This window comes from Natator depressus, chromosome 2 (genome assembly GCF_965152275.1).
Source record: "Natator depressus isolate rNatDep1 chromosome 2, rNatDep2.hap1, whole genome shotgun sequence".
Lineage (NCBI taxonomy): Eukaryota > Metazoa > Chordata > Testudines > Cheloniidae > Natator > Natator depressus.
Window position 1 is genome coordinate 153,186,182 of NC_134235.1, and position 18,249 is coordinate 153,204,430.

The following is an 18,249-nucleotide window of genomic DNA, read 5'->3' on the forward strand; positions in this document are numbered from 1 at the left end:
GTTCTAGATTTAGAAAGATAGTCTAATCTTCTGGCCTCAAGGATGGGAGGATTTAATCTGTTTAGTGTGGAAATGATCCCATGATTACATCACTTATTGCAGCAAACTTTGAGATATCCCTTGAAATGGATTTTCTGGAATTTTCTATGTTTATTTGGAGGGGGCAGAAGATCAGTGTTCAGATTAGCAAATTTGGGTTAAAGAAGGAGAACAGAGCCTTAACCCTCTCCTATCTACTTTATTATTAATATTATTGTAAGGTTTCTGTCCCTTGAGGGTTAGCTTGCTATCTGGCTAGATGGTTGAGAGAGGAGTGGGGGCTAGCTAGGATTAGACTGGCAGAACATGTTTGCCTTGAGGTACCCTTGATCACTCTCCTATTGATGACTCGCCTATCTTCCTCAATTAAAAACTGTCTGGTGGCACATCCTTCAATAGCACATACACTTAAGATTTGCTTTGTGAAAGGAGGGAGGTTACCTTGCATGGCAACTCCTAGGATCCTTCATATTTGTGGGTAGGAGTTTTCAAAGTATGGTCAAAAAGTAAGCTTACTTTTGTTTTAAAAGGTTTCAAGGACAAGGAACTACTCAACTGTGATAAAATGAAATAAAGTGGGTTCTTAATGGGGGTTCAAGTATATAGGCTGGATCAAATTCATACCTGGCATTAATTTATGCCAGGGCTTAATCTGCCCCAAGCACTACACTTCTATGGTTGATCCTAGAAGTTGAGGCCACGGATCTCTGCATGCTGTGGAAAGTCCTATTAGAGAAATATAATTTACCAGAACACCAGGTATACTGGCACTTGACTGGAAATAGGAATAGGATCAGCCACAAAGTCAACCAAGTAACAAAATCTAAAGGAGGGAGACTGGCTTGATGCTAATAGGGTCCTGATCTGGCACAGATCTAGAGAATTACTGGCTTGACTGCTATAGCATTACCTTCCCTTGCTGTAACCCTTCTGAAAACAGGTTCTCAGCATTACTAAGAATCATGACCTCCCTTTTATTAGACCTGAGGTTCCACTTTCAGTCTTCTAAAAAGTGGAAGAAAACTTTTTAGAGCAGAATGAGGGTTTACTGGCTCATTTTATGTCTCAGTTCTAGCAATCTATACCCAGCGGTTAAAGCAGATTGAAACAGGAGGGGGAGCTCTCACAGTACCAGCTGAGGGGGAGCTGGAGCTGTGAGGCAGCACTGCTTACCCAAACCAAATTTTAGTAGAGAAGGGAGAGCTGTTCTAACCCACCCCCGGGGACACCTTACTTCAACTCCTGCCTGTCCCAGAGTCTGGTCACTGGTCTATTAAAGGAACTACAGTGCAGTCTTGGAGAAGTTATCAGCCAACCTGCCTGGTAGGGAAGAGAACTTTGATCAGCAGTGCACAGTGTTCTGGGGTTTTATTAAGCATTAAGAGAACACCTCCTTCAAATGGTGATTTCTAGGATGCTCTGTGTATCCCATCTCTCTGCTATTCAATGGCATTTCTATAGGGACCATATGGCTGAGTATCCTCATTATGTAGACTTGCTCTACACTTGCCCTTTTTCTTGCCTTTGCATTTAAGGGCTCCAGCTCCAGGGTGCTCCTCCATGAGTAACTTTGTTGTTTAACCACACCTGTGATATATGACCTCTCCTTACCCCTAGCTAGTGCCTCTGAGACTAGGTTCCCTGTGCCCATAATGTGAGGAAGAGAGGTCCAGGCTAGGTCTACCTGGATCCTGCCAAATTTTAGACCAAAGTTCTCAAACTGTACTGCCAAAAAGAAAAAACAAATGTAGTCACCCCCTGCTGTGTTCTAGCACAGCAGTACCACAAAATCCAGGATGTGGCACCTGGATCCTGCCAATTTTTGGCCCTAATGGCATAACTTCCATTGCTTAAATTTGTTTAGCTGCTTCTGCTACATCTTAAAAATCCTGACCCCAGGGCACAAACTCCAGATTAGCCCTTTTCCCACCTTCCAGATACCAAAATGTGCTGGGGGTGAGGGGGAGGTGTTTTTTTTAGAGGAATAGTAGAAGCAACACTTGTTCTCGAGATTGATGGAACCATTTCTGCATTTGTGGCCAAACTCGGCCAGGCTCCCGAGGCCAGGTCGCTGCGGTGCTGGGATTCTGGGAACATCCAGGGTCAGATTTCCAAGGCGCTGGGGGCAGCAGCGGCTAACCAGGGTCCAGTGAGGCCGTGGAATTTGGGAGAGCGGGACCAAGAACTGGCCGGCCGCAGGGCAACGTGGCCCCCTCTGCAAGGATAGACTTGGGGGTGGGGGTTGCAGGAGCAGCTAGGCTTGCTCCCAGGGGGCGCCGATGCCACGTGAGGGCTAGGATGCAAAACGCAGCCAGGGGCGCCGAGCTCCAGCCTTCCCGCAGCAGAGCCACCGCCCCCGCGGCGCTGTGATTGGCCTCCCGCTCGCTGCCTGCCCCCTACCTGCCCGGGCACCTGCCGCCGGGCCCCGGGCGCAGCAGCAGCGCCGGGGAGGCGCGCGAGGGGATAGAGAGCAGGCGCGGCGGGCCCGGCACCCCGGTCCGCAACCAGCCATTTAAGGCAGCGGCTCTGGGCGCGCTAATTCATTACCTCACACCCGACGGGAGCCAGGGCGGGGCCGGCCCCGCTCAGCCTATGGGGGCGGGCGCCGGGGCGGTCACCAATGCCAGCCCAGCGGGGGCGGAGCGGCGGCGCCCGGCTCGCGGTGGCTGGGCTTCCCTGCGTGCGTCGGCTCCCGGGTGGCTGCCAGGCTGGGGGGCACCCGCGCCCGCTCAGAGCCGAGGGGTAAGTGGGCGCCTTGGCAAGGGGGCGAGGGCAGCGCAAGGCGTCCCCGCGGCGGGCGGGCGGGCGGGCGGAGCGCAGGGCGCTGCCGGGGGCTGGCGCTGCGGGTGCCGGCCAAGGCGCAGCTGAGGCGCATCGCGGGCTGCAGCCCCTCGCCATCCCCCGGCGCGCCGCAGCGAGGGCGGCAAGTGGAGCCGCCGCCGGGCTCCGGGACTGCCTGGCGGGGCTGGTGGCGTTAGCGGAGCGGCCCGGGATGGCTTCTCCTGGGCTGCCACCGCGCCGCAGAGCGGCGTTTGCGGTGGACTTTGCGCCGGAGCAGCTGCAGCAGCCTTTGCGCCGGCTCACCGGCGGGATGCGATCGCTGCGCGCAACCTGCCCGAGGCGCCTAGGTGCGCTTGTTGCACGTTCCCGGCGTTATAGAACCATCTCCCCCCGGGGGGATAGAGAACCGGGCAGGGAGCTCGTCTTTAGCAACCTTCCAGCCTGGCCTTTTGCCCTCTTTATTTGGGCGGCGTTCCCTCTCCCACTCGGGTAGGAGCAGGAGAGAGGCGCAGTGTAAAGCTGTTTCCCTTCTCTGGATCGGCCATCAGACCAGTGCCAGGCAGCTGGGATCTTGCTCCAGCTGCATCTTGTCTAACACTGCAGGATGGAGCCCGTGAGCGTTGGTAGCTGCATCCTTGAGTAGGACGCCTCCTCCCGCTCCCCTGCTTGGAGGACATGCAACAGCACCTGCCTTGGAGAGAGCTGGATTCTTGCATGGTTGATGTTAGTAGCACTCCCTGGGTGACTGTTTAGCTCGCGTCGAGCAATGCTCCCTTCATTCCACGCTGAAGAGAGCGCTGCCTTCACCGGACTTGTTCACCCAAATGTTTCAGATGATATCTGGCTCTGCATTAATTGTGTAAATGTTTTAATTTTATTTCACCTTACTAACATAAAACTACCTATTCCTGTTTCCCCAGAGCTTCTTAAGTCCCTCATTATGAAATCCCTTGTGTTTTGATACAGAACAGGCAGTCACCTTATAAAGTGTTTGGTGGGTAGAAAGCATCCAATTATTAAAAACATTCCAGTATTAGTTCGAGCTTTGTCATATAAAGCTACACAAAGCAGATCTAAACAACCCTCCAAAAATTCCAGCTTCCGGCATACAAGAATGCTCCCAGAGAACAGACTTACAGCAGGTAGAAAAGCAAAATACCGTATATAAGAAGGAAAAAAGTGAGAAAACACACAATATTTTAAATTAGCCAATTATCTTTTTCAGAGCTAGTTCATTATAAAAGTAAGTAGTTGAAATTAATACTTCAGACTCTGGTAAAACTAGTGGTTTGTGAATGGCTGCAGCTCTACTTTGGGCAAGCAGGATTTTTTTTTCTCCCATTATTATTGCAAAATATTAGTGTTTGAATATTCAAGTATGAAAACGGATTTTTTTTAAGTTCAGAAGTTTGGTACAGTGCATACTTTTTTAATTGTTCCCTGGGAAACACAGCTTTTTCACCATGAACGCTTCAAAATGTCACTGGGGCAGTTTGTGCAAAGACTTGCCTTTCATTTTGACATAAACCAGGAAAACTTTGAAATGTGATTACAAAAAATGATTTTATTTTCGCTGATCTTGCTGCCAGGGGAGAATCTTTTAACACAGCTCTGTTTATGTCTTTAGATAACTTGTCCTTTATAATATTTGCATATCCATTCTCAGTGGGATTTAAAGATTTTTTTTTTTTCTGTTAAAATGAAAAATTGAGAACAAATGGGGAAGTGTAAAGAATTTTTATTGTAGGCTGTGTTCTCAGGCTTAAATGATGATTGTTAACAAGAGCACAGATATGAAAAGTTTCAATTTTGGTTCTTAACATTTCAGCAATCATTTCTTCTTGCCAGTAGCTACATGCCTTTCAAAATTAGTTACAACTTTTTTTCGTCTAATGGCTGTATTGAGCTCTGTTGTGTCTGTGACCACAGCCATATGACTGCAACCAGCGTGTCACTTGTGACTGCCTAAGTGCAATGTCCACTGTTAAGTATTAAAAGAGCATTAGGTTTTATGGAGCCATGCATAGAACAATTCACAGATAATGTAGATCCTCCCCCTCACTATTATTATATTTAAGATTATTGTAATTGGAAAAAGGTCTGTATACATTGAAGTTTATGTATGGCAGTTATTTATCGTTCTATCTTAATACATGTTTTAGGCTACAGATTGACTGTGCTGAAAACTGAGCTATTTTTATTTATGACATTCTAGCAACACTAGGTATAGCCAAATGCAGTGTGGCTTTTCCTAAACATTGTTTTGTTAGAGCCCTCAACTTTGTACTAAAACAACAAAGACAAACTAGTACACTTAAGGAGGAGAGGCCATTAAGCCTATCTGATGGTTATGTGTATCATCTGTGCACAGACTAAAAGACTTAATTGTATGTCTAGGTATAGACTGACTAAAGGATAAGCCATCTAATGTTTCAATTTGGGTAACTAGCTGGACTGAAATGTGGGCTCCGAGAGGAAAAGCTCAGTGCAGTTACCAGGTAAAATAGCAATGCACCATAGAAATTCAAGCATTCTCTTGCATTACATAGTTTACTTGTCATACACGTCTGATTTTTCTGCAGTATAAGGATGTGCCAATATTTGCAAACCAATTCTGATTTTCTTTGTGATGGTTCCCATAACAAGAGCATCACTTTCTTCAGCATAATAATTGGCTGACTTACTTCACCCTCTTACTCATGCATACCTGCTGACCCTATTTAAGGAAGAGAGACCATAGTGTTTAGCAAAGTATTTTTAATTTTTCCTCTCTCTCTCCTCTCTTTTTGAAAAGACCTTCTCATGCAATGGATTTCAATGAAATTAAACAAGTTTGTCTCTTTTTCACTTGAAATGCCTCTCTTTGTAACTATGGCATGTGTGTCATTTTGGTGGGTCAGAGCAACAATTATCACCTTTTGCTTGTCATGAATAGACAGTTCTCTCACACTAGTGTTTTAAATGCTTGCTTTAAAAGGGGAGAAAAGATTGATATTAGTTGACCTGAAGACCTGCTATAGTTAAGTGTCTGTTACTATTGTTCCTTTTAGAAATCTCATGTGCTCAGACATCTCCCCAGTGAAAGTTATCTTTGGCCTCAAATTGGCACAAGTCTGGAGTAGATTATGTGCAGTGGGTTGAGGAGGAACTTTATCAGATTAAAAATGGAGATCATTGTGTACATATAGGCAGGAGAGGTTCTTACATGCTTCTACTAGCCAGTTAAAATGCTTGAGTTTAACAGCTTTCATGATGGGGATGTGCATGTGCTAGAATCCAAATGGCTCTGCTTTCTTGTACACCATTTCTGCTCTGTGTTTGGGTTTTTTTTGCTTTTGGATTGTCAGCTGCTTTGTTCCTGGAAATGAGATCTGCTGGTTTTCTGGGTTGGGTGTGTGGCTGAATATCGGAATGCACAGGTACTAGCAAGCCTTGCCAGGCTGCAAGGGCCTTTTTCTACCTGAGGGGATTTATGTACAGTACTAGTGATATAGTGTCTCTCAGGCTGATTTTGTGCTGGCCTTGTTTTCTTGGCATGCAGTAATTCAAGATATGTTTACTCTCTAAGGACTATACCCTAGGGGTATGCTGGCATAACTCTGTAGGGTAGAGAAAGCATACAGTGATGGACGGGTTTTCTGTCTGTGTAGGAACACCACTTTTCTGTGCTAGGTCTATGGAAACATTCTTCTATTGACCTTGTTTTGTCTACACTGGGGATTAGGTTGGCAGACCTATGTCACTCGGGTGCGGATTTTTCACACGCCCTGATCAACGTAGCTACGTTGACCTAAATTTAAAATGTAGATGAGACCTAAGTTTGAGTTCATCTGAACAGGTGGAAAGTCATTCTCTGTGTGCTTGTGGTGCTTGAGCATGAGACAGAGAGAGGAGGGTGGGGCAGTTAAATCGGCTTTTCCCAAGAAGAGGAGCTGTTTCAGGACTTTCGACCGGGCAGCAGGTATACAATTGGATTTTTAAAAGATAAGTAAATAAGAGGGAGCCTAAACTGTGCCGCTCTTATAGGTTTCTTTGCTGTTCCTTCTTTTTCTGCTATTCTTTTTGCACATATGTGCATGTGTGTGCATGCACATGTCTTTTGTGTGGTCTGGAAGCATGTAAACATGGACTTTATCTGGTGCTGGAATAATGCCAAAGAGCAAGAGTGACAACCCAGACTTCTTCAAGGTCCATGTAGTTAATGCAGATGCTGAAGCTTTCCCTGCATCTACAGTCTACTGTCCTCCCCAGTGGTTCTCAACCAGGGGTCCGGGGCCCCCTGGGGGGCTGTGAGCTGGTTTCAGGGGGTCCTCCAAGCATGACCGGTGTTAGACTCACTAGGGCCCTGGGCAGAAAGCCAAAGCCCCACCGTACAGGATTGCAGCCCGGGGCCATGAGCCCTATTGCCTGGGGCTGAAGCCAAAGCCCGAGCAACTTAGCGTTGCGGGGCCCCTTGTGGTGTAAGGCCCTGGGCAATTGCCCTGTTTTCTACCCCCTAACACCCGTCTTGGCTTTTATATGCAGCAAAACAGTTGTTGTAGCACAGCTGGGCTGTGGAGGTTTTATAGCATGGGGGGGGTGGCTTAGAAAGAAAAAGGTGGAGAACCTCTGGTCTACTACAGCTGTCATAGAGCTAATTGCTGGCAAATATTACTTGCTTCAGTGTACTTCTGTCTCTCAAAGTTTAAGTATAGGGGACATCAAACAAAATGAACATGTTAGAGAGATGTTTGAAGAAAACTGACCATATAGTGAAGCCCTTGAAGGTAACAGCCTGTTTCACTGAGGGAAGCGCATAGAAACAGTATGCCTGTTCCTGTCAAGATTTTAAAGGCAAATTTAAAGTACAGCATTGAATGGAGTATTTAGCCTAATTAGTGCTTTGAAAGTGCAAGTCCTAACAAATTCGGTTGACAAAGGAATCCCTATATTGGAAGAACCTGAGACTTTTTGGTTTTGAAGTTAAATGTTAAGGACTCTGTTTATCTTGAAAGGACTTAAAGGAGCACCTGGTAAAGACAGTGTCTGTAACAGGTAACAGTCTGAGTTCCCTCTCAAAAGAAAAGGACTGGAACAGAATCCCTCAGGCAGCCTTTATTAGGGTATGTCTATACAGGTAACCCAGGGAGGCATAACCATGCTAGCTTTAATTTAGCTAGCACAGGGAACGATAGCAGCATAGATGCAGTGGCAGGGGCTAGCAACCATAGTGCATACCCATGGTTGCTGGAGGGCTGTACTTGCACTGCTAGCCTGTATTGAAGCCTGTGCCGATGCATCTGCATGCTGATGTCATCCACACGAGCTAGACTAAAGCTAACACAGGCTATACCTACCCCATCTATGATCATGCCTTCACTTGCACTGCAGACATACCCCCCCCCCACTCTCCCAAGCTAAGCAATGTTGGGGTGCACCAGTCACTGAATGGCTAATCTTAAAGAAACTCACAGGTGGTTTCAGAAAGCACTGCTGATGATTCAGTGATGTTCCCTCCCCCCCCCCCCCACATCTTATTTGGTACTGAACCACTGCCTGCACAGTATGCTGCTAGATGTACTTGCTCTTACGGATTAGTGGTAAAACTGATGAGGCCATTCATTCATAGAGTTTAAGTCCAGAAGGGACCATTAGATTATATAGTCTGATTTCCTGTATATCACAGGCCATTACATTTCACCCAGTTACACCTGTTTTGAGACCAATAACTTGTGTTTGACTGATATACAAAGGCATCCAGTCTTGCTCTGAAGAATCCACTGCTTCCCTTGGTAGTTTGTTCCAATGATGAATCACCCTCACTATTAAAAATGTGTGCCTGATTTCTAATCTGAATTTGTCTGGCTCCAGCTTCCAGCCATTGGATCTTGTTATGCCTTTCTCCACTAGATTAAAAAGCCATTTATACTTAGTAACTTTTTCCCTTGAAGGTACTTATACACTGTGATCAAGTCAGTCACCTCTTGATCTTCTTTTTGATAAATTATACAGATTGAGCTCTTAGTCTCTCACTGTAAGGGATTTTCTCTAGCCTCAAATCATTTTTGTGTCTCTTTTCTGCATCCTGACCAATTTTTCAACAGGTCATGACTGTGGTCATTAAAAATCCCACAGTGCTTATTGTAATAATAGGGCTGTTAACTCCATTTTCCTGACCAAATTCCATTTCTGTTAATTACATTCTGACTGATTTCCTGCTAGATTTTTAGTTGTTCACAGTATTCCATGTGCTAACTAGTTGTATAGAATTGCTGTATGCTTTTGAACAGCTGCTGTGCTCCTCCTCATTTTAGTGGTGGGTGAAATGATCTCTTATCTACCTCCTGGAGAGCTGAGTCCTCAGTAGGCAATGTTTTGGAAAAGTGCTTTAAGATCCACGGATGAAAAGGTGCTATAGAAGTTCAAAATAGTAGTATACTACAGAAAAGAGGTCAGAACATGAGTGGTTCAGGCTAATACGGAAGCTCTCCCAAGGTTAGTGGCTTGACTTAATTTGGCCCAGGCTCTTATCTGGAATTAAAGGCTACTGTTGCTGGAACTCTGGAGCTGTTTGTTTAATGAAATACAGGAGACAGTTGAGAAGAGCTACCAGGCTAAAATAGAAAAAAAATACTTTGAAATTATCACTTTGTGTGACTATTTTGTCCAGCCGCTTCCTCACAGCATAGCAAGGAAATGACTGGACTGAATAGTTGTGGCTCCTTTCATGCTGTATTGTAATCAAGTGAATTTGGACCCAGTCTTTTCATTGCAAATAGTGGAATATTGTTCATATATTTCTGTGAAACCTGTAGTGGACCTGTTAGCTTGCTTCCTTCCTATGCATGGACAATTGCAGAATATTGTGGGCTTGATTCCTTGTTCCACTACAGTCCATTGGAGCTACTTTGCCAGCGAATGGCAACCCAGCAGATCTGGGAATTGACTCAACGTAGGAGGAATCCTCAGGTGATGCAAAGCTAGTAAGGTGGAGAATAACTCATCATACAATTCACCTGCATACTGACGTGTTGATGTTGCCAGTTGGAGTCAAAAATTCTTGTTACAATGTGATTGTGAGGAATGCTGTGTGTGTATTATATTACTGTACATGCCAGAGGTGTATGTGACTTATTTACAGAGCGGTGGAGTTTAGCTGTGTGTGTGTGTGTGTGTGTGTGTGTGAAGGTATGTTAAAGAAGGATATCTTAACTGGATATATCCTTGCTTTTAAGGGTTTATGTTGTGGTGTGTTCCCCCTTTAAGCAACCTGAGGAAGTTTCTGTTTTCTTTGTGGAAATATAATGATAATTGAACTTACTTTACTTTATGTACATCAGCAATCTTGCAACATTTATAAATTATAAAGGTAGTTATCTTTTGGTTTTTGTAATAAAATGATAACCATTTGGTTCTCAGATCAGAATCAAGTCTCTTTTTTTTGTTTCTTTTTCTAAAGCAGTTCTCTTGAATGGCATGTGTAACTTCATAAAAGTCTGAAATACTATTTTGCAAACTAAAAGAAGCATTAGGAAAGGTGTGTAATCAGTATTATTTTATTATTATTATTATTACTGTGTATGTAAATTGGCGGCAATGAGCATTTCAACAGTTGTCTTTATGCAGCTCTGTATAGTCTACCTGCCTTACCCTGTCCATAGTGCTAGGCACAAGTACGCTTTTAGGCACACAGTTCCTCATAAAGCCAATGAAATGAATGAAAGTTGCATGGCTAAATCCTTTACAATGCTTTGAAAGATTGTGGAAAAGATCTTTAGGCTTCACTCTGCAGTGAACAGTACATGGTCCACATCTCACAGCAATCATGCCATTTGCTGACCAAGTTGAGTGCTCAGCATCCCGCAGATTTGGGCCCAAATTGAAGAAATTCAGTCCAGAGCAGAGCTCAAAAAGGGACTGCAGTAACTCTGATTCTTATTGATAGCTGTAGAGGCACTGCAAGGGAAGCTTGCACTGAATTGCCACAAGCAGCTACATCTGAATAAGGAGAAGATTTCATTTCTCCAGCTGCTAATCCCTTTACTCGGTATAAATGTTAACCCCAAAATGAGGAAAAAATTCCATTTGCGTTTTGTCCCTGTTGCTTTAATGTGACATAATTCTATTTTCTGTCTGTAATTATTTATCTATAAATGCACTTATGGAATATTTTTAAAACAGCAAGATCAAATTTTGTCTATATTTAAGCAAAACAGAGAGAGAGAGATGCAATCAAGAAAAAAGAAAAACTAAAAAACTAAAAGGGTTTAGTGCTGTATGCTAATGTTGGGGTTTAGCGAGCATGACCCCTTTAAAACCTCATCCTGAGGGAGAGGAAGCACTGGTTGTTCCGAGGGGAGGGGAGCGAAGGAGAGTGAGGGCCTACAGTGAACAGGCCTTTTATGTAGTGAAGCACCCAAGAACCGGTCTGAAGCCCAGGAGGGACACAGCGGCCGACCGGGGACATCTCAGGACAGGAGCTAGGAGGAGCACCATGTCAGGAAGGAATCCCCTGAGGAGCACAAACCAGAGCCAGGCCCAGTATTACTGTCACCCAGAGCTGTATGGGCCTGTGAGTAATGGGGCTTGTGACTTTGCATTGAAAATAAGGAGGGAGGCTGTAGCTAGCTAAGTTGAGAGGTTGTCGCTCTGGATTTGCAGAGTGTGGCAGAAGGGGAAAGCTTACTGGCACGGAAGACAACCAGGAGCACCTAAGACTCCCTGCCTGACTGGAACTCTGCCCAGGATTCCTGAACTCTGAGTCTAGATGCAGGGCTTGACCCCATGGGTCCACATGTTGGATGTACCCCTGTTCTTCCTCTCTCCCTATCTTCTACCCCCTCTTGTTTTTCCCCATTCATCACTCTGTAAATAAATATTTCCCTTCTTTATATTTGGTGTACTATTGTGTGTGTTTACTGTAGGGGGTTTGGAGCAGGTGCCCCTGGGATGGAAGGGAGTTTTGCTGCATTCCAGGGCATGCCTTTTCTTGCCCAGAGCTGCCCACAGAACAAATTCCATCTTGGCCACAAGGGCGCTATTGTTACATCTGGTGGCCCGTATGGGGACTTCAGCTGGGAAGTCTCTGAAGTTTGGGATGTGCTTCCCCGCCCTTGGTGTAGCATTCTGTCCTCCATTAGTGGGGCTAGGCCAGCTATAGCTCTATGAGCCTGCTACAGACTTGGCTAATAGAGGAATGTCTTTTAGCTCATGCATTAAGATCAAGAGGTCCTGGGTTTGATCCCTGCTGCTGATGACTCCATATGGGTATCTGCAGTACACACATGCACACAGCGACATCATGCACCCTGAGCACTACTTTGCAGAGCAAAGAGACACCTGAGTGATTTCTCTCAGTCAGAAAAGCAAAGAGAGGGGATTACTAGAAGATGTGTGCCAAGGGGTGCGGATCTCAGAAACTAAGGGGGTCCTGTTGATGGGGTTTCTGGAAAAGATGGAACCCAGTGAAATTGAGGAGAACCTAGATGCAGCGGGAATACTGGAGAGAGTGAAGAGCTGCACCTGTATTTACATCCATATAGTGAAAGGCCTGGTATCTCTATGTACTCATTCTAAGGAAGTATCTGGACAAGGCTCCCAAATTGCTGCAGGTGGGAGTTACCCCCTAGAAAATCCTGGGACCAGAACAGCGCTTTGTTGGTACGCTCGCATCACTTGAGGTGGATTCATTAGAGAGGAATTAATCTCAGCATTGGGAGGTGCTCTGGCACTTGCAGCACCCAGAATATTAGAGTGGGCTAACAAGCTGGGGAATGCCCTCAAAGATGCATTGAAGCTGGCATATGAAAATGCACCATATAAGCAGTTATGTTCTTTCTCAGGGGTGTCTCCCATACCCTTGGGGAAGGATGATTATGAGACCTGGAGGGATTTTGCAGTGCCCCTTGCCCAAGAGTGGGAATGCTCAGATGCCCAGAAGCAGAAATGGGTGCTCAAGAATCTGTGTGGACCTACCATCTGAATCGTCCAAACCCTGAAAGGCTCCCAACTGGCTACAATGGTGCAAGACCATTTAGCCACTCTTGAGAGCATCTACAGCAACACTGACAGTGGTGAAGATCTGTATTATCATTTCCATCACACCTATCAGGAGCCCCGTGGACGTCTGTCAGATTTCATCAAGAGACTAGAGCACTTGCTGCAACAGGTAGTGATTCCTCTGGGTTGGACCAGATCCTTCGGGGCACCCAACAAGATGGGATGATAATGTGGAAGGAGGCCCCAACCCTCCCCTGTTCCATGATCCTATCTGAGAATACCTGAAGAGGAGGAGTGATCATTGTGGGTGGATGCAGTGGCGCAGCTGAAGAAGGCAGGGAGTTACACTGCTGTAGGGCTCGAAGAAAGGGAAGAGGCCCCATCAGTCGTGGTGGCTCTGAGAGAATTGACCTGAGAAGTGGCCATGGCGAAGACTGGGACAATCCCCATCTTGCAGATGGCAGGGTAAGTAGCAGGAGTGGGCTGCAAAGGGAGGACAGTTGAAGGGGTGATAGTCCACAAGAAGATACCTGTTACAACTGAGAGAGAGTTGGGCACTATGCCTTGGACTACCAGAATGAGACAGACAATGTAGCTGTATCCCGACAACTGTAGTGAACTGTTGGGGAGCTTCAGGGAAACCCTGAAAGTCCAAAGCTCCCCAGGAAAAACCACAGACAAAGGTTAAACCAAATGGGCTGATAGGACCCCAGACTGCAGTGTTTATCCGTATAGGAGGATGATTGTGTGAGGCATTGTTGGACAGCAGATGGCAGATCACCATACTTTATTAATCTTGCTACCAAGAACACCTGCGGTATTTATTGTTGCACCCCCTGTCTGGCCTGACAGTCTGGGAAATGGTTGTGACTTCTGCCCTTATCGGGGATATATCCTTTTGAAGGTCTGATTTCTGAAGGACAACACAGGGCAACCCAGGAAATAGAAATGTTGGTGCTGGTCTGCTCAGATCCGGAATGAACAATGTGTGCACCCTGAATCCTAAGAACAAATGTAAACCAGTTCCATGAGATGGTGGGAAACTACCTGCAGGAGCTGCCAATGCATGCTTTATGTAAAGCTGCATATTGGAGAGTGAGGGGGCCCGCATCCCAAGAGGGGATTGAGGATAAACCCTTGGGGAGGGATAGTTTCCAGTTGGTAGGGAACGTGCACCTGTTAGAGTGCCTGGTGTACCTGGATGACATTGTGGGATTTAGGCACACTTTAGGAGAACATGAAGCTCGACCATGCAAAGTCCTGGAGCTTTTGGAAGAGACTGGCTTCAATTTATCCCTGGACAAGTGCATCATCTGCCAGATGTTTGTAAGGCATGTGGGACACACAGCATCTACAGATGGTATGGTTGTGGACCTGGAGAAAGTGAAGGCATTAACCACTTGGCCAAGGCACATGACCTTCAAGGAATTAGTTATTTCTGGGATTCTGTGGCAGTTACTGCAGGTTGATAAAGAACTTTCCCCACATTCTGCATGCAACCACAGAGCTCACTGAGGGATATCCCCCATAAATAAGAAGGGGAACCCATGCCGGGATCAATACTTTAATGTGAGTGCACCTTTCAGAAAGCAGTTGACTGCCGAGTGTAAAGAAGTTTTCTGGAAAAACATTTGACAACTCACTCAAGCACCTGTCTTGGTGTACACTGATCCCACCCAGCCACGTCAGTTTCATATTGATGCATGCTATACCGGGTTAGAAGCTGTCCTTTATCAAAAACACGAGGGCAAATTTCAGCCAGTAGTTGTTGCAAGTCGAGGCCTCACACCCGCTGTGAGGAACTACACTGCTCATCAAGTGGAGTTCCTGGCATTAAAGTGGGCTGTGTGAGAGGTTCCATGACAAACTCAGCCCCACAGAGGTAATCGTGAAGACTGATGATAACCTTTTTGCTGTATGTCAAGAGAACAGCAAAATTATCTGTAGCAGGGCGCCGGTGGTTAGCAGCGCACTCTGCCTATGATTTCACCATGCATTATTGGCCCAGGCAATGGATGTAGATGCCTTGTCTCGTTGGCCTTAAACTGAGGACTGATCACTCAATGCTTGGATGGATGTGGGGATTCCTGATTTGAGAGCATTATGCCAGTGGGTATCTGATGTAGAGGATAAATCCACAACTAATGGAGAATGAGTGATTGACTATCTGTGGTACCACCGGAAGCCACACCCACAGTCTACTCCAGTTTTACTAGAGTAAAGGACCCTCTGCTGCCCAGACTGAGGGTTGAACAGATGGAGCATTCCCAGTGAGCCGATTCACAGATGAAGGATCCCCTTTATGGGTTGGAAAGGGGAAAGGACCTCAAAGCTATGTGGGTGAGTCGCCCAAAGGGAGGTCCTTTTGCTAAAGGAATGGATCCACCTATTGGTTTGCAACAGGAGACTTTTTAATGAGGGCAGAAGCCCATCGTGTTCACACCTGCACCAGGTGTAATCTGACAAAAGACTGCCTAAGCAGGCAGTTCCTCTTGTCAACATCACAAGTTTGGCACCTGGGAAGCGTGTCATTATGGATTTTCTGTCTAGAGCCTGACCACTGGGGTACTGCTAATATCTTTGATGGTGACTGACCATTTTACTTGTTACGCCCAGGCTTACCCCACCAAGGATCAGAAAGCTTCCATGGTTTCCAAGGTCTTGCTTGAGAAGGGACTTTGGGAGCCGGTTAATAAAAGAACCGTGCAAGATCATGGGGATCAAAAAGTCTTATGCCACCCATTCCCATCTGCAAGAGGATCTGCTGCCAGAACAAGAGAACTGCACATAGTTCAGCATGCTGGGAACCCTGGAGCCTCGGCAGAAGAAATACTGGAGCTGGCATGTGGAGCACTTGGTACGTGCCTATAACTGCACTTGGCATGATGCAACTGGGTACACGCCATATATGCTGATGATTGGTTGAGAAGCCCAAATGCCAGTTGATCTGAGTGTTTTCACACGGGGCGCTACTGGAAACCTATTTGGGGTATGAGACTTGGCTGAGTGATCAACTGAAGGAGGCATATCAGATAGCGATACAAGTCTCGGGTCATCAGAATCAACAGAACAAAGCCCGTTTAGGACTGGTGAGTGAGGTAACAGGAGCTCCAGATTGGTGATTTGAGTTTTGGCCTGGAATCAGGGAAAACACAAAATTGCTGGCTGATGGGAGTCGCACCCATACTTTGTAGAGGAGAAACTGTGGGACCTTCCAGTATATTATATATGCTCAGAGGGCAGTTATGACCCTGCCAGATCTCTCTGCTAGAATCATCTGTTACTTGTGGGACGGGTACTGTTCCCTAATGAGGATGTTTCCATGGATTCTGAGCCTGCCAGCACCATGAGTTGGACGTGGTCCTGATGATGATCTACCTGGTCTGTCTGGATGCCCAGCTCCTGGGGGAGTGAGGATGAAGTGAGGTATGGCAGACATCCTGTTTAGGTGGCTCCCACAGCATTGGTCCTCCTTGTCATTGCACAAAGGCATGGTGAAGGTGGAGAACCCATGCTGACCCTTCCAGAGGCTCCACTGAAGTGAGTCCCTTACGCTGCCAAAGCTGTGGGGGGCCCTAGAGGGCCCAATGAGGAAGGGACAATGTGGGAAGAGAACGCTGTACTTTGAATGGCCACTCTAAACCTACATGCCCTTGACTTCATGCCTTAGGGACCTGTCCTTTTGCCTCCATGGTGAGTGGTAGCACTTCAGCTGATGCCTGACAGCCAGCCTAGCTGTTCCTCCAAGGAAGGGCAGCCTGGGCATGTGCTGATGTATGATCATTTATACCACAGGGTGGGAGGGGGGGGAAGCAAGTTGCCTTGTGCGAACCTATTCCACGCACAGGACCCTGGGGGTGGAAGGACCCAGGGACTAGAACCCAGCTCTGCAGAGTCTGGGGTGGCTGGTATTCCCACAGTGCCACCCCGCAGCCAGGCAGAGCTGCAGCCAGGGATCACTGCAGAGAGTAGGCACTGCAGGAAGTACCACCCAAGAGACCAGGAGTGACAGTACCCTGTGGCCTGCTGATTGGCCAAGTGCCCTTCCTTAACCCCAGGGGTTGCCCTAGGAAGTTGTCTGGGCCACCACATAGACTTCAGACTGCTTAAACGCCGGAGTTTGCCTTGTCTTCTGATCTCCGGTCTCTCATTCCAGTCTGGTTTCAACCGCTATTCCTGCCTCTCGATGCTAGCCTAGTACTGCCTCTGATCTCCAGTCTTCGATCCCGATCTGACTCTGACCTGGTTGCTTATGGGACCTGGCCTTGCCACTCCTCCAACGCCTGCCTGGTGACTCCCATCCCTGGTGGTCAGACCTCATCCCACCTGAGACTTCTGCACCAGACTGCCTACGCCTGGGTCCCTTACAGTGGGTTGGATGCTGGGGATGCTCTCAGCCAGTAGGGGACCTGGGTCTGCTGCTGGAGATCTGCTGCCTAGAGTTGCCCACCTTGGTGTGGACAACAAGGATTATTTTTTGTTGAGGTTTAGAGAGCATGGTCCCTTTAAAACCTTGTCCTGAGGGAGAGGAAGGGCTGTTTATTCCAGGGGGAGGGGAGGGAAGGGAAGGGAGAGAGACCCACAGGGGCATGTGTGTGCCAGTAGCTTCAGCCAAGAGGGCCTACAGTGAGCAGGCCCTCATTTAGCAAAGCAGCCAAGCATGGACAACAGGTGTTGTAGGCCGGGGAGGCTTAGCCCCGTCCACGCTCCACCCCTGAGGCCCCGCCCTCATTCCCCCACAGGGTGGCCGGGGCAGGCAGGCTGGGGCTCCTCTGGCCTCAGGGGGAGGTGGGGCTTGGGGATCCTCCGGCCATGCGGGGGGGCCTCAGGCAGAAGGGGTGGGGCTGGGGGCTAGCCTCCCCGAGGGACTGGTTCACTCACCGCCTATGCAGTTAAGAACTGGTTCAAAGCCCAGGAGGGACACAGCGGCTGACCAGGGATGCCCCAGGATGGGAGCCAAATGAGCACTGTGCCAGGGAGGAATCATCTGAGAAGGACACACTGGAGCTGGACCCAGTATCACTGTCGTGCACAGCCGTATGCGGCTGTGAGTACTGAGGGTTGTGACTTGGCCTTGGGCAGAGACAATGTGTAACTGTTGATAGTGGGAGGGCCAATTTAAAGTAGCGGTTTTCAAACTTTTTGAGCTAAGCTCCCTCTTTTGTGTTACAAATTTTGGTTATGCCCCTCCCACCCAGACAAAAAGAGGTGAGTCAGGGGGTGGACGTGGCACTCCCGCCCCGAGCCCCGTTGTGCTGGGCTGAAGCCTAAGCCATCTGGCATCACAGCTGGCCCCCCTAAACTTTCCTCTGTGCTCCCCAGGTGGCGTGCCCCACAGTTTGAAAACCTCCAATTTAAAGGTTCTGGTGGTATGCAGCGCGGTTTAGGGCAACGCATATAAACCCTGGCAGAAAGCTGGGGGAGGGGGAGCACGTGACCCTCCTCCCCCTA

General features: G+C 47.4%; 1 protein-coding gene across 1 annotated transcript in view; it reads left to right on the forward strand.

Moving 5' to 3' along the window:
- The first annotated feature begins 2,652 nt into the window (after positions 1-2,652).
- The window catches only part of TPPP (tubulin polymerization promoting protein), a 108,651-nt gene continuing 93,054 nt past the window's right edge, over positions 2,653-18,249 (forward strand). Inside the window, exon 1 of the mRNA XM_074945155.1 lies at positions 2,653-2,781. Coding sequence (XP_074801256.1) covers positions 2,660-2,781 — 122 coding nt within the window. The 5' untranslated portion in view covers positions 2,653-2,659. The remainder of the gene's footprint in view (positions 2,782-18,249) is intronic.